At 42.5% G+C, this 21,422-nt stretch overlaps 2 protein-coding genes across 3 annotated transcripts in view; one reads left to right on the top strand and one right to left on the bottom strand.

The window, feature by feature from the left end:
- LOC120900382 (inactive dipeptidyl peptidase 10) overlaps positions 1-21,422 on the top strand; it is a 110,872-nt gene that overhangs the window by 66,107 nt on the left and 23,343 nt on the right. For both annotated transcript variants that reach the window (XM_040307287.1, XM_040307286.1), the window contains 5 exons: positions 9,923-10,018; positions 16,380-16,494; positions 16,637-16,731; positions 19,350-19,477; positions 20,890-21,101. In XM_040307287.1, coding sequence (XP_040163221.1) covers positions 9,923-10,018; positions 16,380-16,494; positions 16,637-16,731; positions 19,350-19,477; positions 20,890-21,101 — 646 coding nt within the window. The remainder of the gene's footprint in view (positions 1-9,922; positions 10,019-16,379; positions 16,495-16,636; positions 16,732-19,349; positions 19,478-20,889; positions 21,102-21,422) is intronic.
- Positions 9,664-11,081, bottom strand: LOC120900383 (testis-specific serine/threonine-protein kinase 6-like). Its single transcript, XM_040307289.1, has one exon. The coding sequence runs from the start codon at positions 10,968-10,970 to the stop codon at positions 10,053-10,055; it is 918 nt and encodes a 305-aa protein (XP_040163223.1). The 5' UTR covers positions 10,971-11,081; the 3' UTR covers positions 9,664-10,052.

The raw sequence follows: 21,422 nt of genomic DNA, 5'->3' as shown, positions 1-21,422 counted from the left end.
CCACCAGCACTGTCTCACCCGGGGGGGCGTGATACACATTATGATATCTTCCTGCTCGCCTCTTGGCACTTTGCGTGTAATAAAACAAGGAGAAACCGTGCTGTGAACGCTCGATGCGCTCTCGCAGCTGGAGCTGTCTAGAGCTAATTTGTCAAGTAACAAAAGCGTACACAGCTCTCCCCCGGAACAATGGCACGCTCTCATCGGTGGGAAGGCGACAACGGTGCCACAATGATGGACGATGCAAACGATCCGTACATTACACAACCACTCGTACTCGGAGCAGTTGTTTGAGCAGCAAATTTTTAAAACCCCCCAGCGAACACAATCAGTTTTTGACGTTTATTTGATGGATGTTTACCTTCCAAAACGATACCAGCAATGGCATCGGAAAAGGAAGTATTATTGTACGTGGACTCACGTGGGTTTCCGTGAACACATCAAAACTTGCCGCCTGGTGTTTCCTGGAACGAAGCCTTGGAATCAACGCACACGCCTCACCGGAATCACCACCAGCTTGGAAGCGTATCAATACCGAGAACTACTTATTGACGCGATGTTAATTTATCTGGTTATTGTGCAGTGTGTTTGGTGGAGGCGCACAGCAAACACTGCCCGAACGCGTAAGGTAGAACCGCTCAACCATGCTTCTGGGGGACGTGGGTTTCACTTCCAAGAATGCATCGCATTTGGTGACGGGGAAAATATCTACCCAAAGCAAGGAAAGCTTCATCTCAATTGGCAAATGTAAATTAGTTGAAGTGACTTCTTTGCTCTAAGTTGATTACAAATTGATGTATGTTTCTTGGATTTATTTCTTTGATTTAAAAACAAAGTTGTTAACCAAATTACGCTCATGAAGGATTTTGTAATTTCAAGACCAAATGAGTATACAGATAGGAGATAAATTATAAGTATATTGGAAAGATGATGTCCAGTTCTAAGAAAACAAATACATTCTGAAGTTTAAATAAATTCTTCTTCTTCTTTGGCTCAACAACCGATGTCGGTCAAGGCCTGCCTGTACCCACTTGTGGGCTTGGCTTTCAGTGACTAATTGATTCCCCCCCATAGCAGGATAGTCAGTCCTACGTATGGCGGAGCGGTCTATTTGGGGATTGAACCCATGACGGGCATGTTGTTAAGTCGTACGAGTTGACGACTGTACTACGAGCCCGGCTTAAATAAATTATAATGAGTTTATTTACTATAATGGGTAATTATATTATATTTCTAGCTATATTCCCAAATATTTTATGGAATCTTTCCAAGCAATTTGATTATTGTTGAACACGAGTCTAGTAATGGGTAGCTTACGCTGACTAGTATTTCGCGTGAAGAACATAGCATCCGTCTTTGTTCCGTTTAACTTTTTTTTCATTTTTTGCAGTATTTAGCGTATTTCTTTAGGCCAGTGTAGAGGTTTTTAATTCTGGTTTTAGGATTTTTAGCGGAATAAGGCGATATCTTCTGGATATAACTTATATTATACCATTTATATCATATTTTCTGTTTCATTATATTTCTTCGCCGCTATATTTTTAATATTTTTATAAGTTATGATAATATTATTATATTTTTATTATTTAAGAAGAACAATTCTGCAGTACTTAAGTATTACTAGTATAACCAACAAATGATAGTACATCAAACATATCAACACAGGAACCACCATACGCTTGTAAACTCCCCAATACATTGATCCGATGTTTTTTGCTCTCAAAAATTTACGGCTTTAATTATTCTACTTCCTATCGATTCATCAGTTTGGGATGAACTTTTTAATTGAGTTTCGAGCTCTTTTAATGCACACGATCCACCAGCAAACAATTGACAATACGAAATGGGTATCTCAACTCGAAACCACAGTCACCCCGGACGCAATTAATTGTATTTCCAGCTTGGACCAGCTTTGTAAAAGGATTCTTTCGATTCGTACCCTTTGCCCACATCACCGTATCCCGATCCTTTGGAAACAAAAGAAAGAAAAGAAAAACAGGATCGACAAGTGTAAACCCACTGCTGCCCATAAACGCCCTTATCTTAGCATCTTAATGCCGGCAGCGTTATCGAAACGCTCACTATCACACGTCCCTTTTTGCGCACGGCATCAATCAATCCAAAAACCAACCCTTCTTTATCGGCTTCGGCTGACCCAATTTCGTAGCTGTAACTGTATCCCGTAAAGTAAACGAAAACGTTCGGACATGTTGCTGCGTCGGACATGCTTACATGTTCCAAGCTCTTGTCTTGCTCAATGCTAGCCATCGCGAGCGAGCTGGGACGGAGAGGGGAACGAAAGACCCAAAAGCGAAACATGTAATCGGTAGAGACAACACTCTTGACCCACTCATCTAACACCATTCCTTCCATCCATCCCTTCCCCTGTTTACGTGTGGAATTATTTTAATCCCATCAATGTAATTGAAGTTTCGGGCGCCATAAACAGTTATCCGGTCTGTTCGTCCTGTTTGCCTGCACCGTCATTGCCGGTGCTGTTTTCCCCGTATCGTACCCTCCCCTCCCCTCCCAACCCCATTCCACACAGGCAGGCGACACACCCAGACATTCCGTTCGGTTCTTTTTGCCATCGAATTTCGATGATGATGATGATGGTGGTGGTCCTGGTGATGGTGGATAGTGTCGCACGCTTCCCATCTCGTACGCAAATACCGTACCGTCATATCGATTTGGCCAGCAAAACCACTTCCGTCCGGTGGTGGGAAGGTGGAAAATATGTGTGTGTGTGTGTGAGTAAGAAAATCTGAACCAAGGGCAATTGGGGCACTGCCGGTTGCGAAGGTCGAGTGTCTGTCGATCTGTTTTATCTTTCACTTCCGATAACATGCCGAAAGGCACGGTGCAATGGGTGTAATGGGAATTTTGCGTCACGCCTGGCACGTGGTACGAAGAGTTGGCCAATTCTAGGAAACTTTCTACCCCTCCTTTTTGGTGTGGTGTAGTATGGAGCAATTTAATTGGATTTCCAGTTATGAATCCTTTCTGATTTATTTAAAACAAGAATTTCTATAATATTTTAAGTAAAACTTCTAAAATTTTCAAATCATACTTTATATCAAAGTCTATATAATGCAGAGGTCGATGCATAGCTCGATTTTGGTCCACCATTTTCAAAGCTTGGTTTTGACAGCTAGTTCTCTTGAGCTGCACATGATTTCGTCCTAATTTTAGGCACTAATCTTGTTATAAGCGATAATTGCACTATTATTCTATCTTTCCTTGATACCTGTAAACTTGTTGTATTACAAACAATGGAAAAACGTCATTAAAATAGCCGAAATGTGTCTGGATACACTGCATGTACAACAACTAAATCTTCAATGAATGCTGCGATGAAACTATTGCAGCTTTTTCATCTAACTGTCAAAATTGCCCACGCTTTTTGATCAAATGTTTTGGATGACTTAACCTCTGTATGATGAGACTTTGCTTAATATGTACATTTTTGTTCGATGTTTCTCTCCGGTAGATAACACCCTGAAAGCTTTCATCCAATAAAGGGACGCTTTCCGCTCATTTGCAGTCACTCACTGAAAATCGAAGCAACCTGATTAAATTAGATTTCAATGTTTTTTTCCCCGTACAAGGAGAGAAAATTTAAACATTCAAAAGCACACAGAAGTCCCAAAATTGATTCCACCTTCAACCAATACAACGATGATGATGATGGTGCAATTTTGTAAGAATATTTAGTCGACTCGAAAAGGCAAAATATCAAATCAAACAATAAAAAGAAAACTGATTCCTCGTTCCTTTACCAGGTAAACAAACATCACATTCACCTTTCCTCATTTCGGATGCTTATTGCTCACCGGAATCGAATGTGAACATTTGCCACTGCAAAGTCGACCGTACCAAAGCAAACAACGGAAACATTCTTGCACGATTCGAATGTTTCTCACCCAATCATCCTTTTTTGCTTTCATTTGAACACACACACACACACTCGTTGTGCAGCTAAGGCAGTGTAGTTTATTAACGGAAAAATAGGTCAATACAGAAAATTACACTTTCTTAGCAAAGCGTGTGAGCAAAGTTTGTTGGGCAATCTCTTCCGAATCCGATTAAAGACATTGTGAAGTGCGATGCGACTTTACGGCATAACAAGCAAACGTTCTGAAGAACTTTTCGATTCCGACATTTTTGCTTTCGGAAACCTTTGAAACCTAACAAGATTATTTTACAGAAAGTGTAGCTTTTTTAGATAGCGGGCGCTCTGGCCGGTTTCAGGTTCATTTTATGAGGTTTAATATCGGGAGTTTATTTTCCCGGAAGCAGACCCTCCTTCGGAAGGCTATTTCAAAGGGTCAGCTTTAAGAATGCAAGGTATTTTGGTGGAATGTTGACAGAGAGAAGCCTTTTTAGGGAATACAATCACTTTGAACTTGTTGAAAATGAAATAAATTAAAGCTTTGATTAAATTCACAAGATTAAAGTATCTTCTTATCAAATCGTTCTTGTCAACAATCATTGACGCTCAGGAGCTCTTTTAGATCTTTCTTAAATTGAATGAATGCTCTAAGTTTAAGTGTGACTTTATTCACTTTAATGTTTTATAGCATACATAGCAATACATTTTAAACCACCATTGATAAATAAATATCAGCACACCACGTAACCACAGCATTCGAAAACATATTTTTGAGATGCACGTTCCTGAACGCTACCACATATCGAAAAAACACATAATCTCCAGGAATGGCGGCGTATTTTCCGATCGTCGTACAGAAATGCAATGAACTGTGAATTTTTTATTCGATTTCCCAATACCGAGGCTCGATTCTTTCCAACCTCGCTCACACACATACGTTGGTGGCAAACAGCACACACACAGCAAGACTAGTGCACGGTGCTGTTTCGAGCCAACCCCACAATGCAGTTCCGTCCCAGTCTGCCGGTAAGCCCACGAGATCACGTACTGGAATAAATTTATTTAATCCAATGATCAAATTTATTTCGAACACATTTGAACACATTGGCCCGTGGTTCAGCTCGTGCAGCGACCGCCTACGGGGTGCAGTTTGAGCTAGCACGCCGAGGGTATGTTTGTTTGGAGGGTTTGAGGTCGGATTGGTGGGATTTTTTTGTCCTTGTTGAACTAGCCTCAAAAAGCATACCGCAAAGCTCGTGGACGGTAGACCTATGACAAAAGTCACACCAAGTCACACCGGGAAAACACCCTAGAGAAGACACGGTAGAGCAAACTTTTCCTGCCACAGCTCGCTCCCCAATGATGAAGACTAATTCAAGGATCATAAAAATTAATCAGTACCTTTCATAGAGCTTGCCACTGCACTGGGGGTGGACAGAGTGTCGTTCGCTCAAACGAACAGTTCATAATGTTTGACCCACAAGCGAGGGAAAAGAAGCGTAATTTGGGTGCAATAAATTTCCACCTAGTGCACGGTACATTTCGCAACACTTCAGCACGCTCACTGTGCTTCATTGTGCTTGTGGCTAACCGCAATCGCGTTGACAAAAGCCGGTATTAACAACGCCAACCAACGGACAGATGCTGTGGAGCAAAAACTTTTTCCCATTTTCGCTTCAATAAACTGAACTATTTCTCAATAAAATTTGCTTTTAGTTTGGCTTTTTTTGTCATTCTATAAGAGGCTTTGATCCAATTGGGGAAAGGGAGAAAAACACCACTGCAAGGGAAGGTAAAATTTCACCGTCCCGTAAATGAATTTTATTTTATCCACTCGAGCCGAGCGGAATTCCAAAACCAACGACCGAAAGGCATCCCTTAGATGTAGGCAGCAGGTGTAGGATGGGCAACAGTAGGCAGAAAATTAAAACGAGTGCCCTTCATTATGCAAAGGCTAGCAAAAACACAGCTACGCCGCGCAGGCATTATACTCCTGCAGCGAACTTTTACCGTAGGGTTAAACTCTGTCAGGCTCAAAAGTTGTACAAGTGGGGTGCGTTTTAAGTACGCTCACGAAAAAAAAACAGTGGAGGGTAAAATCCGTCCCTTTTGCTCTGGGCGAAAGTTTATCTGCCACGGTTCGTGACACCTTTGGGCCGGCACACGGATCGGAAAAGGCAAAAATGTGTACCAAAAAAAGACACAGCGTCTTAAAGTACTAATCTTGCGGGGGCTTATTGCTTGTGGTCAGTTTATACTTTTCATTGAAATTCGTGTCGCTTGCTATCGATAATTTCAATTTCTTGTTTTTAGGACAAGTATTTCAAGCTTATCTGCTTTTGAATATGCATTTTTTACAGGGTTTCGAGTAGAGATGTGCCTCAAGAACCAGAACTTTACGATTCATTCAATTCATCCTAAAGAACGAACGACCTACGTTCTAATCTTCGTTCATCGATTCTTTATAAATATAAATGTACTGAGTTTGTACACGAAAAGAACGTCCTATCGGTCGAAATAAAGAACGTCTTAGTACGCAAGGTCGTTCATTTCCCCCATACAAATATGAGCTTGAACCATATGACTAGGACGTTTACGAAAAGAACGACCTATTCGTCGAAATGAGGAACGTCCTAGTACGCCAGGTCATTCATCTCATCCAATACAAATATGAACGCGAACCGTATGACCAGATCATTCACAAAAAGAACGTCCTGCCCGTCGAAATAAAGATAGTCCTGGTCTGCCAAGTAATTTTCAAGAATTAATAAAGTAATTCTTCTTGCGAAATGAAACCGTTTACCATATTATCATAAACTGAAATTAACGAATGAATCTCGATTCACGCTCAGTTCATGTAAATGAAAGAACTAGTATGTTCACGTTCATGGAATGAACCGAATTGACCAAGCCTAGTTTCGAGTCATAAAATAGAATAGTTCAACCGGTTAAGAGAATGTTTCAAATCGGGTAGTGGAATCAAGCAAGTATTCTGTGAATTTTAGCTGTTTTGGAGTATTTACAGCGACACCCACAGTCTGAAAACCGTTCCACAGTATACTTGCCAAATTCCACAATTCGGTTGCAAAACTCCATTATATGATTGCAAACCTCCAGAGAATGCTTGTACGATTCCACTACCGGTTTGAAATATTATCTTAACCGATTGAATTATCCCATTATATGGCTCAAACCCCTGTAAAAATAAAATGGTATTGTATTGTTGTATGAATGGTAGAGAAGTTTTGTGAAACTCTTGTAAGCAACACAACGTTCAGTGTAATTGCCTGTAATTGTTTGAACATATAAAAGCTTTAAAGTGTATTAAGCATAAGGCATCTCTGGATTTTGCGTTTTAAGCAGCATAACAAAGTTCAGAACATAATTCCTAAAATACAAAGTAATGGAATCCTTTCTAACTTGTTTTCATATCATATCATATCCCATATCATAACAAAACGTATTCATTTCAACGATTTAAAACTTAAATACATTAAACTACTACTTGATATAGAAGTAAAGTATTAGTTTTTTCAACTCATTCGTTTACTGTATTAAAATAACATTACAAAGGAACCATTGTAATTATTACCAACTAGACTAATTTTTATTTGAAAAAGTTCTATAAAATCACTTAAACACCAAATACTGCATCATACACATAAAAGCTTATTGTTTCATAGACAACAATTATTTGCGAACCTTTTAAATTTCTTTTTTTCCTTTTTTTTTAATGAAAATATTTCCTCTTAAAACACAATACTGTCGATAAAAGAGCTGTACGATCTGAATACAAAGTGCATAGCTACCGTTCAAAACCTTATATATATACTTACCCTATCGAACGTACAAAAAGCTCCTTTGCACGCCTAGCCATTTTCACCGCCGCAGAGTCATGAATTATTCATTCGCCCCGACCGGATTGAGCTTTATTCAATCACACCAAAAGCCAGATCGTCAGCGCACTCGGGTGCATTATTATTCTCTCCCGTCAAATCAATCCACCGGCAGCGACAGGGTGGCTCAGCGGCCGGCTTTTGTTTGCCCGGTGGATTAAGTTTCATCATTTATGCTTCCCAAGTTCCCACACCTGTATGTGTGGTGTGTGTGGTGTGATCCATCCGTCAGTCTGGCGCTCATATTTTCACCCCACTTTGCACCAGGAAGTGGTAAACAGTGTCCGCCAGTTGCACCAAAGCAAGTGCAATCTGCCAAATGGCAGAGCGAAAAAAAGACAAAGCCGTATTCCACTAAGGCGGGAAGGATTTTAATTTCAATAATTCCACTCCGTGATGCATCCGGCATCCGGAAGGGAGCCACGGGTGATACGGCCAAGAGAGAACAAGCTTATTCTCTATCGGACGGAGCGGATGCATAACGCTCTCTGAGCTGCTGGTACAATCGCAATCAGCACGTAATCATCAGCTGCATCGTCAATGTTGCACGATGTGCATCGATGAGCTCTTTCGTCGTTCTTGCATAGCGCGCAGCATATTCCCGCTTATCCTGGAGTGTTTGTTTTCCTCGGCTCACTGTCTCATGCTTCCGTGGGAGGGTTTATTTTTAGCACAATGCTTTTTATGCTAAAACGAAAGAAGGAAAAATCAACCAGTCAAAGCAGCGCTGAAATGGACGGGAAACGAGAACGAAATGTAGCAGCATCGTCGTGCGCAGGAATTCACAATGAGATCCGACCCGGTGCGAACTTGACTCGATTGTTCCGGGAACAAACACCCTCCTCCTCTACCGGAAAGGTGCCGCTGTGGAAAGGGCTGTGGAATGGAAACGAGAAAATGCAGTAGGTCAGAAGCGGAGCTCGAGTGCTAATAAATGGATCTATTTCATCTCATCGTCTGCCAATGAATGCTTTTGTGCTTCTCAAATGTCTCACGCCCCATTCACAGTTACATTCCCCCATTTCCCTTTTATGGCATCGTCGGTTTGTTCAAATTCACTTTAAAACTTCATCCAATTCGCTGCTCGCAATTCATCTTCAACTTCAGTGGTCACACAGAGCGGGGTCCAATTCTGCACAGTAAACACCATCAATCAAGCCACGTTTGCTCCTTACCCAAGTACTATACTATGGAGGGTTTGGGAAGAGCGCAACCCTTGCGGGTGAAGGAAAAGAGCAGAGAGCAAAAACACACACATACATCCCTTTATTTTATTACCATTTTTCAACACTCACTTCTACATCGTCGAATGGGAAAAAAACAAACAGAATGCTGCTCGGTAGCGGAAGAGTTGCAGCTTCGTTTTTGGAACACACATACACCCACAAACGAGTCACACGGGTCACGAGTGAGGTCTATTTATCCATCTGATGGATCACGTTTTGCGATTATTTATGACCATTTATGCCCACACGCGAGCACGATTGATTCGAAAAATGCTAAATGCTTAAGTGTTCCGGATCGGTAAACGGAGCACGATGATGGATGTGATGGCATTACGCAAAAGCGGCAAACACGTCTGTGCGATGAATGTTTATCACTTCAAATGGTTAGAATGTATGACGAATGTGATAAGTGGAAGCTATTAATCGATTGTTTTGTCCTCCACAAAACAAGGAAAATCTTCTGTGCAGCACAATCAAGATACTGGTCTTACATGGGCAAGCTATCTTAGCTATTAATCCTGGCAAATAGAAAGACGGTCAATGGGCAAACAATCGGAACATGCCAATGGTTGATTGCCGAGGTTCATTTCAACCATAAAAATTGCTCATGCCAAAACATTACCCCTTAGGGATTACGTTGGTCCCGGGCTCAAAGGTTTTCAACTCAATTTAAGCTTTATTGTCTTTTTGGGGATTCGGGATAATCTATTCCGAACTTCCTGGACGTAACTTTTAATTAACCTGCACCCGCACAAAACAACGCAGCATCCCGCAGCATTGGCAGGAATCTTCAATTGGCTGTGGAATTAGCGCACAAGAAAGCACCCGAATTCCCACTCAAGGTCATCTCAATTCTGGATCCCTTGTTCTAATTTGATTTTTTGTTTTCTCGCTTTCTTCCTCCACAGCTCGTCTCGGCCAATCCGAACCAGCGGAACTGGCGAGGGATCCTGATTGCACTGTTGGTCATCATCGTAGTGCTCGCCCTGATCGTCACATCCGTGGTGAGTAGCCCCATGAGTCCAACCGACAGGCACATCACACCAAAACCCACGAGTCTTCCGCCACCTGCCCTATCGTAGCACGCACACTAACGTCCGGTTCGATCATGCGGTCAATCAGGTCCAGTATCGCTGGGTTCAGCTTCAAACCCGGCGGATAGCCGTACTGCTTACGCTCCTGGTGCCCTATCGTGATCGCGATATTGCTCTCATCGAACGGCATCGTGCCGGTCACCATGATGAACAGCACGCACCCCAGCGACCACATGTCGTGTGCCTTCGGATCGTACGGAATGCCTTTGAGCACTTCGGGCGCAGTGTACGCAATCGATCCGCAGTACGTCGTGCTCAGCTCGCTGGCTCCACGCTTCGGTTCGCTACACTGTTTGGCGAAGCTGAAATCCGTTAGCTTCACATAGTCCTGGCTGGCCAGCAGCACATTCTCGCACTTGATGTCCCGATGGCAGAAGCCCTGGTCGTGCATGTACTGTACCGCCCGCACCAGCTGCCGGAAGAACAGCTTCGACCGGCGCTCCGAGATTCGCTTGCGCACCTGCACGTACTGCAGCAGATCGCCGCACCGGCAAAAGTCCATAAACACGCACACGAACGGCCCGTACTCCTGGATCGACATCACCGACACGATGTTGGGATGGTTCAGCGCGAGCATGGCGACCGTTTCCCGCGGCAGCAAGCGCTCGTAGTCCTTGGACGTTCGGCGCCGATCGATCAGCTTCAGGGCGATGGCGTGGCCGGGACCGGTTTCCAGCAGCACCGGACGGTAAACGGCTTGGTACACTTTCGAGTACGAGCCCGACCCGATGCACCGTCCGACGATGTAGCCCTTCGCGTTCAGGATGTTCTTCACGCGCATCCGGCTCCAGGTGGATTGCGCCTCGGCGACACCCAGCGATCCGGTACCAATTTTCGGCAAACACGTTAAATTTTTCTCCATTCTGATGAAATTTGGCGCTCGAAATTGCACACCAGCGTTCCGGTTTTGAATTCAGCCCGCTGGTGGTGTGGTTGGCAGGGTTGTTCAAGTAGAACTGCTCTGCTCCATAGTCTACTTAGACGAAAGAGATGCAAAATGGATTGATTTTGTCAGAAACAGGCTGTTTTGTGATTTCTATGAACTGTCATCAATTTGAAAAAAACCGTTTTGTTGGCATACCCCTTCCTTCGATATTATTTTGCTATTAATTTCCTACAAGTTATGCACATTTAAAAAAGCAGTTAAATAGTACACGATATCAAAAATATTTTCAAAGGACTCAAACTTTTTCCACAAGCGCTTTCAACATATCTGTGATCGTTTTAAGTAATCAAACAAACCGAATCCATCCCAAATGCGCACATCCATTGTCATTCACTTGCTCCTCTTTGCGCCAATGCATCATGTGGAATCCAATTTCATGGGTTCCTAGGACCCACTTCTTTTCTCCCTTCTTTTCGATTTCTCATCACATATGCGTGCGGCGACACCTAATGCAATTCTCCTGGCCGACCTTGAAACCGATCCGTCTCGATACCTCCTAGAACACTCGCTATTTCGATTCCCGTGACGATTGGATCCATCGCACAATTCAATATACCGAATAATTTAATTTGCCCAACGCTCGAGAGACACCAGTCGTCTAGCAGCGGTTGCGCTACCTAACCGTAATATGAGAGAGAGAGAGAGCCCTTATTCTTCCAGGAACTGTGTCCACCGAAGGAGACAACCGAGGTCGAGCCGAGGCGTCGAGAGAAGTTCCCAAGTGCTTCTGCCAAAAAAGAAGCTTATTTCCCAATTCCTGCCATTCATGCACTTGACACGATGTGGTTAATTTCCTTATACACCCTTTCTGGTTAGGCGGCACGGTAGCCGCACACAAACACCGCTTACGTACCAGGGCCTGTCCACCCACGACGATTGGTCTGTGAAGGTTGGTCTAGTACTCGTGCTGAGAAGATGGAAGGAACCGACCGGTGGCGTGCTCGAGTGGTCACCAAGTTGTTGGCAGATTACTTTTGACCTTATATCACCACACACTGGGCGAGGGGACAAACAGAGAGGAACACATGAAAGCAGAAAAGAGAAAGTCAACTCCATCCTTTCGGCATTGTGAAGCACCTCAAGCGGTAAGGCATCGGGGCGAGGCTTGACTGTTGGCTTAAAGCCAATTTGTTGCAAATCCGTCAAGCCAGTGTGGATAGTTGGTTTTGGTTAATACGTTTAAAGCACGAAATCGGCCATTGAAGGATTTGAAGGCTTCATGTTTTGCTTTATCAGAAAATTGTACCTAGAATGATCATTATAGTTCGTTATATTATTGTTTGAAATTATTTATTGTATGTGAATCTGAAACACACATTTGATGCTTTTTTTGAACATAACCATTTGGTAAACAATTACCTCCCGTTGGTTAATTAATAACGGTTCAGGGTTCATTTTTCCAATTTTTGAATTTTTGGTTGTTTTTTTTCCTAACGCACCGATGGGTCAACCATTACCAAAAATAAATCAATGCTTGAGGATTGCTCTTGCTTACCAAAACAGGAGCTACCAGATGTTTCCATCATGGCGCAAACATTCGTTCCTTATCTTGTGAACCGATCGGTAAACCAATCTTCTTCTACCTTCAATCGAATACTTCTGGTAAAACGCTCCAACAACATCGCTTTGCTTTACCCTATTATTACAACTAAAAGAACGAAAAGGAAAACACGCTCTAACGCTGTTTCAAAACAGCACCAAGCAAAAAGGCTTTCCATATATAATTGAGCACATTGTTCGCACACATATACACCGTTTATCAAGCCGCTGTTGCAGCTCAACACACCCTTTTGGGTTGGTGAGACCTTCCACGAAGTACTGGGAACTTTAAATCAGTGCAACTCTTATCAAATTCAGTATTTTTGGTTTTCTTCAGTTTCGTGTTTCGCCAATTTGATGCGCCAGAGTAGACAAACAACCCGTTGACTATGCAGTTCACTTTGCAGCTCGTCAAACATCTTAAGCCCGAAAGCTAGAAACGGTGGAAACACGAACAGTAAAAACAAACGAGCACGTAAGTTGTTCGCACATCATGCCAAGGTTGGCCCTTTTCACAGCTGTTTTGAGAGATTGTTTATGCCTTCACCACAATGCACAGTGGGTTATTTTAGAACTTTTATTTAAACAGTTGAATTTATATGTAATTTTGGTAAAAATAAGAAAACATTCTAATGTTTATAAAACACTACTACAAAACGAAAAAATCAAATTAAACATAAATTCCTTGTAATTATTAGCCTCGCCTTAGATGAATCCTTATGATGGAGACGCCTGGTATTTATAACAGCACAGCTAACGTTCCGCCAAATGGGGAATTGAATTTATTTAAATATTAATTATTGGTACGATTTAAATTAACATTTACGATATAATTCAATTCAAATCATACAATGTTCTAAATTAATTTAAAAAAATGCCCAGTGTGCTACATTCACACACTTCACTAGAACGTCGCTTGCGCGAAACTACAATCAACATCTCAACACGTACAGTGCCGTCTCAATTTATTAAAATATAAACCATTTCTGCACCCCAAAAAGTGTGTAATTAACAAAACTAGCAACCTCTTGTAGGGGTGAAGTGCTCTGCCAGAGAGTGAAAAGCAGTTAAGTTGCAGTGTAGCGAAACATCAGCACCGTGGCATGATGCCTAACAGATCGGTCATCCGAGCACGTTCCAACTCCGGCTGGCTGTTTGAAAATTATATTTAATTGCTTTTTAGCTTCCGGCGTGCTGTTTGCCACTACAGCACGAACTTCAGCATGGTTCGTGGTGCATTTAGAAGAGATAGATCGGTTATTGTACCACAGACATTTCGTACTCGTACAGTGCGTATGGTACGGTGCATTCAAACACGTCCGCTGCATACTAACCGGTACCAAACATAGGTTGAGGCACATTAATAACGCGTTTATAGTTATTTACATGCAAAATTAAATAACACCCTTAGCATGAGATTTAAATTGCTTTACAAAATCTATTTTTTAAACCTGTTTCTATGGCTGTAAACTAGCACCAACTGACACTAGAGTGTAATAATTTACATGCAGCTAACGGCACGGTTCACTCGTTGGAATAAACTGCAATCTGCGGCATCTGTTTGCAATAGAATCTGGTACGCAACACTCAAAACGACTTCACCGCCTTACCCCGTACAATATTTTCTCGCCTGCCCGTAACACCGAAAGGTGGTAACCACTAAAGCCTTTTCAATGGTTTCGGCGTTATTTGCATTTCTTTGGACCGGTGCTCACCAGGAGCACCCGGTGACGATGTCGAAATGCAAATGGAAGGCCAGTGGTCGAGGTGGTTTTATAATGGAAATGTCCTCCACGTGCTCCACCTGGATGTCACTTGCTGCAACTGAGGGTGCTGCTGCAGTATGCCGACCTACATTTCAACTCCTCTTTTCAATTAAACAGCTTTTGCTGAGCGGAAATCACTGCCACGGCCACTGTACCACTCAGTGGCCCCTGCCCTACCACCCCTTCCCCAGGCTATTAGCATTCGTGCAGAAGGTGTGCAATTAAAATGTTTTAATTACTTCCAAGATACGCAAATGGAAATATATATTAAAAACGAGTCTGATGCAACGTACTGCGTACGGATGCAACGCAAAATACTAGCGAAAATGTTTGTGTTGACAACTTGCACCGAAACGAAACACGAGACACGCAATGCTAAAATTTTATTGCCACCGAGCATTCTCAATGGCCATTGACACAGTTTTGCCAACAATACCCTAGAGATCAAGATCACGGGAACAGAGTGCCCCGGGTGGTAAACAAACAAACAAACAAATACCGAGCAAAACGGAGGCTTTTGTGTGCACTATTTTCTGAATATTTGAACCTTCTCGTTGTGCAACCGGGTAACAAATGGCTAAACGCATACCATCAGCGCAACGCAGTTGAACGAAACTATGGCAATGAAGCGCCTTTTTTGGAGGGAACATTGGCACGTGCAGCATCCTACGCAACGTGCAAAACGGGCTGTAGCGTATTGTTTGGAAGCGGTTTGTCGCTCACCGAACGCCTTTCATTTCCATTCTTTTGTTGGGCCAATTGTTTCCGAAGGAGCGATGCTACTGGCTTGTGTCAATATTGAACCTGAAAGTGCTACTGCTGTTATTCATGCTTATTTTTGGGCCTAGCTAACAATTTTCGGAATTCATTTATGCCAGGTATTTCAAACTTGTGACTACAGGCTGGATGTGATTCATTGTATTGAACATATACAATACTAAGAACTTGAACATGATGATATACATCACAATATGGAATAAGTAAAAAAATAAATTTATATTACTTTATCCACTAATAGTCAAATCCTTGTTTTTCTTATTAGAATGTACGGAATATCACTTGAATAGATGATATGTAATTTCAAAATCTGGAAGATATTCTATTATACAATTTCAACAATTTCACGTTTAAAAATAGTATTATTTTGTGGTTTTTAGTTTTTCTATCCACTGTTAAGCCTAGCTAAAAATACAGTAAATGATTTTAAACAATGTATACGGCCAGTGTGGAAAATTTAAGTTTGGTTGATGTTTAAGATTGTCATTCGCTTTAATAAGAGAAATTATATTTTGTGAGTGTAAGTCATGCCATACAAATTTGAATATCTGTTAAATTTACATTCCATTTAATGAAAAGTATACATGTTCTTATCTCGAACACTCTTAACGCAGAAGAAAATTAATAAAAGGTGAAATTTAAATATAAATGTATGATACAAAAATATGAAGTTCATGAAAGTCTGCATTATTAGATTAACTTAGTGTGATCATCTCGTGCGGTCATCTCGAATCAATTTGCAGATAAGAAAAGCCATGAATTAATTTAGCTTTATTTTGTGGATGATAAAGCAACATTTGTTCAGGGCTTACTTTTGCTTGAAACTTACACAAAATGTCTCTATCAGACTAAGAAAATCCTTTAAGGCATTCATCGCACACACCAAACCAAACCACAGGATTAGCTCACTACCTTCAGGAATCTCTGATCAAACAACTCATTTTATACCGCATCGTTCTCATGCCTCACTCCCAACGCTTCTAAATAGCTCCAATAGTCTTTCTTGTCGAAGCTACTTAGTCTTTTCCTCCTTCTTTACTCCGCTCTACGCTTCAAAGGCCAACCTTTGGTCTTTGTACAGCCAGTTCAAACCTTAATTCACGCCTGAATGTCAACCAGGGCGCACGTGTGTGCTTGCTACGATTTTACGACATTAAACCCTTTAACCTCAGGCGCTCAATATCAAACCTTCCGAGCACTAACCGCTGGCTATGGCTTCCGTGCCGGGTCTTGTCTCCTGCAGGTACTGCTGACACCCCCGGACGAGGGTCCTCGTGTGAAGGGCCAACGAATACGGTTGCAGGACATCATCGATGGCGAGTACGCACCGAAGAAGCTCAACGGCAGCTGGATTGGACGTAAGTTGCTCATCAGCTGCTCTGCGGACGATTTCTATACGATCGCTTCCTAATCTGCTTAACCGTCCGTTTGCTATTCCACATTTACTGCCACCGTATCTTACCCGCACGATGCTGACGATGATGATGACGATGATGATAGCCGATGAATTCCTCTACCAAAACCACTGGGGGGAAATCAGTTTGCTCAACATGAATAATCTCTCCGAACGGGTGCTGATGTCCAACACGACAATGGTAAGTGGGTTTCAACGGGTTTTTGCTCAATATCATCATTTGTTCTGAAGTCTCTGATACTTGATTGGGATATTCCATCAACCGGTTTCCTATAAATTCTGAAAAATAAAATACATTCAAATTAAACCTAACCTAACCTTCTGGTTCGATGCGTTTAAAATAACATAGACTATGACGAGAAGGCTTTAACCAAGAAGCATAAAAAGAACAAAAAATTAATCAGTAAATCGATTCAATTTTATGAACAACATTAATCAATTGATCTGTGATGAGATTTCTATCAAATCTAAAATAAACACACACACTAATCGCCAACACTTCCCGTGTCCTTGCTCTTGCTAAAACGGTCAAATTCTTCATCACGAGCACGAGCCGACACAACAAAAAAACCTTATACACGAGCTACATCAACATCCTAATCTCATCATCTAAAATCTGATTTGCAGCTGGCGAAAGATAAGAAATTTTCCATTCTAGCACGAATGCTCGCTGCTACAGCCTGGAGTTAACTAAAAAACCACCAAAAAAATAAATGGTTATAAATACATCACTCCAACTCCGGCGCCACAAATTTGTCGAGGACACTGTTGCGAGCAATGTAATTAATCTTGTGTTCTTCTAAAGCTCACTTGAAGAAATCGTGGCGGTGATGGTATCCCTTTCTTCAAGTGCGGGCTCGCCCGATGAACAAGCCACAAATCCTTCTACTTTTGCACCACAGCACAACACAACACAACCACGTCACCGAATCCGGTTGTATCAACCCAGCCTGCGAGCTTCGCTGTAACGAGAGTAGGCTTAATTTAATTACTCTCACTTTAAAGGGACAAATTTGGCAAAAACCGCCATCTTAAAGCATACAGCTTGTAGGCATAACAAAAAAAAACATGTCCAACCATCGTTTGTTGGAAGACGCGAAGGATGTTGACAGGCTGAAATGGATTAAAACGACACCCCTGCCAACGCACAAACCGTTGGAGCCTTTGCTGTACGCAAACTTATTTTCGTTGCTCCTCGATGGGAAAAGCTTCTTATCTTACCGATGATCAACATCTTCTGCCAATGTCCTCATTGCGTCTGGCGTGTGTACGGTTTGTGTTATTCCAATTATTCATCAACACCCCCAAGGCGGCTCCTGCTTGTGTGGCTTGTTTTCGGGCTGACTCAGTTGCCAACCACACCGTCCCCGAGTTAAAATCTCAATCCAATATTCCAAAGTGCAACTCGTTCAACCCGTTGCTTTTTGCTGGCCGGATATGAACAACAAATTGAATATGCATCGAGGAAAGGGTGGATGGGAAGAATTATACAAACAACCCGCCCGTACTGAATGCTAACTTGACGCGTAATAAAGATCACAAGGTGAAATGTATTCAACACAGCGTAAAAAGATGTTTTCGCCAGCCGCGAAAAGCTCCTCCTTTGAGCTTCCTTTCCAGCGGGTTTACAGGCGCGATTATTTTAGCAAGATCATCCCATTAAACATACCATTGCCTCATGCTTAAAGCAGTCAGTAGGTTGTGGTGGAAGTTTATGTTTTATTCGCGAACTTCCCACCGTTAACACAAGAGGGAACTGTCAACTAGCCGTAAAACGGAGCAGAGAGAGAGAGAGAGAGAGAGAGAGCGAGAGAGAAAAGGCGAGAGACTCTAGGGCCGGTAGAGTCAAATCACTATCAGCCACGGTCTTACCGCCCCTTCATGATGATGTACGCCGCAGTACATTTACCCCAAAAACTTTCCCAATTACTTTCACGCTGCGAGTACCTGCGGTGTAGTTTGGGCTTGCCCCGCACAAAACTTTGCTCCATGAACCGGCAGTGTATTGTTTATATCCAACACGAAACCAAACCAAAGTTAGAAGAAAAAAGAAGCAAAACAGTATGCAAGATAAAAACTCTTTCCCTCGTTTGGGTTGCCCCGTTCGGGCACTCACACAGGATCAACCACACCATCCGCGATAAGGACGAATATTTCGCAAAGCCAAACCAGCTGTTCGCGTCAAGTTCAAGCCATTCTTCACCCGATACGGCATACAGACGGAGGGGCAATGTGGAACAGATTGAGGAGATGCTGGCGTTACGAAAATAAGCTATTCGCGCTTAAAATATTGGTACCAGAGATATTTTACCGGTAGAACTTTCTGCCCATCGATCGTCTGCCGCAATGACATTAAACCTGAAATAAACAGAATCACAAGACAAAGAGAAAGAGAGAAAGAAAGAGGTAGAGAAAGAGAGAGAGAAAGATAAAGAGAGAGAGAAAGGGTGGGAGAGGAAAAGAAATAAGGATAAAGAAAGATAGAAAGAGATGCAATGGTGATCATCAAATAATGTTGGATCAAACAGATTGATCAAAATTATTCCTTAAAAGTTTGGAAAACAAACAAGTTTCACGCAATTTAAATTTAGCTTCTATATTTCAGCCACATTATTACAAAACAACTGCAATTTAAAGCCTTGAGTCTTACTTTGAACGATTTTTACAAGAAAATTAGTAAACAGTTTAAAAACATTTCTATCCCTCACAAAACTATTTACTTCGGCAGTAACATTAAATGAATACGATTATGTCGTACAATTTCCTCTTCTACAAAGAGTCTTCTTTCCCTCGACACAGAAAACGCTCGCCCCGGTGAAGTTTTCCATCTCGGCCGATCGACGATACCTGCTGCTAGCGCAAAACGTCCAGAAACTGTTCCGACACTCCTTCCTGGCGCAGTACACCGTTTACGATATCACCACCAGGTAAGCCAGACATTGTTTTCCCCTTTCGACAGCAATTAAAAATTACAACAAACGCTCACAACGCGACGAAGCACGATAAGCGTCAAAGCGCACGCAATAAAACAGATCCCTCACACGGCGCAGCGCGCGCAAACACACCACAACCCCTGCACAGGATGTTTGATTTGTTTCGAAAATAATTCCTTCCCTATAAAACTTCCGTCCATCAGCGCAGCTGACCGCCGGTAGCGATAATGTTTAACACACAGACACGCTCTGTCACACAATAGTCCTTTCCCCAATGTTCCTTTCCAACAGAATTCCTTCTCCCATTGCTCGACGAGCTTTAATGGACGCTGGAGTTTCGAAGGGGCGAAAAATTAACGCTGCCCCCGTTTGGGTGGTAAAAGAGCACTCGGACACACAGACACACACATATACAGAAAAACTCACCCAAAACTGAACCCGGGAACCGGAAAACTCGTGATGACGTGCTTTTAATGGCCCATTAAACCGGAAGCCCAACTGACAGCTGCCACTATGGTGCGAACGGGTCCCTTTTTTCGCCTTTTTCCGACTGGCAATCTTCGGTCAAATAAAAATTGTTTCACGCTGTTGGATCAATTTGTGGCCTTTAAGTGACGTGACATCCGCAGAAGGCACTACGGGGGAGGTTTTGGCTGGTGTGTACTGGCCGCTGGTGCGAGCCAGTTTGCTTTCCTGATTGGACGATAATTCATTGATTTTTGGTGCTTCCGTTTGGATCTGCTTTTTTTTTTGTTAGTCGGGACTGCTGCCCGAACTGATCAATCGTAAACCTGGATATGTTGACCAAGCTCAGCTGTGATCGCTGTGAGTGGTTGATACATTGTGAGCTGGTCATGCTTTGTTTCATCCGGCAGGCTGTTTTATTGCGCTTCGACCACAGTAAGCATCATGTTTGATGAAGTAGCTGTAAAAATGAACATTGTGTCCATTTGGGGCTTCGTTGTGTATATGAAGATCAATGTCCATACTAAGCTACTCAATAAACTCATGCAGGCTTTTATTTATGCTTGATAAAACGCATCCCTTTAATGAAATAATCCTTAAATCTCTGAGCAGCAAACCCCTGCACACAAAGGACCTGCAATGTTCCATTAACAAACTTGTGCTCGCGATACTACCAGCTAGTCAAGCTGCTAATTTGCTCCACACCCCATCGAATCCCAGCGGACTCTTGCATGCAAAACCTCAACCCAAAACCTCCACCAACACCCGGTGCAAACATCAAACGTCTGCGCGTTGCCCTGAGAGTCGCTAAGTATGCATCGTGCTGTGGGTCAATTACGAAGCAATTACCAGCACTGCACCCTGCACCGTTTTCTTCCAAACATTGACCATACAGCGCGTCTAACCGTTCCTTTCCAATCTAAAATGGTTCCCCTTTCTAGCGAAACGATCCCGCTGACGATCAATTCGCAAATGGATGAATGGCCGTACCTGCTGCACGCCGAGTTCACACCCAAGGGACAGTCCATCGTGCTGGTGTACGAGTACGACATCTACTATCGTCCATCAGCCCGGGCACTGCAGGCCTACCGGCTGACCAAGAACGCTATCCCCGGCATCGTTTACAACGGTGTGCCCGATTGGCTGTATGAAGGTGAGTGGGGGTTTTTTGTTGTGGTCGGTCGAACGCGGGCGGATATGAGACCGTGCCAAATTCAATATTGATCAATATTGTGCTTTATTTTAGTGCCATTTAATCGAATGATTTTCGATTTTATTTTCATATTTTGAATATCTTTTAACAGACAATTTGTTGATCGGTCTAAACATTCATAGCTCTAAAATTGGACATCCGATTGAACATTTAATTTCCTCGTGGGACATTAAATTACATCATCATATCGTTTTTATATTCGGCCCTTATATTTATGTTTATAAGTAGAAATAGCAACATTTCATGTACACAAACTTTTTT

Source organism: Anopheles arabiensis, chromosome 3, assembly GCF_016920715.1.
Source record: "Anopheles arabiensis isolate DONGOLA chromosome 3, AaraD3, whole genome shotgun sequence".
Classification (NCBI taxonomy): Eukaryota; Metazoa; Arthropoda; class Insecta; order Diptera; family Culicidae; genus Anopheles; species Anopheles arabiensis.
The sequence above is the reverse complement of the archived record's forward strand: the minus strand, read 5'-3'. Positions and strand labels throughout refer to the sequence as shown.

Bases quoted from the DNA above. Each gene is read 5' to 3' on its own strand.
- LOC120900383 (XM_040307289.1), bottom strand. From the start codon at position 10,970: ATGGAGAAAAATTTAACGTGTTTGCCGAAAATTGGTACCGGATCGCTG.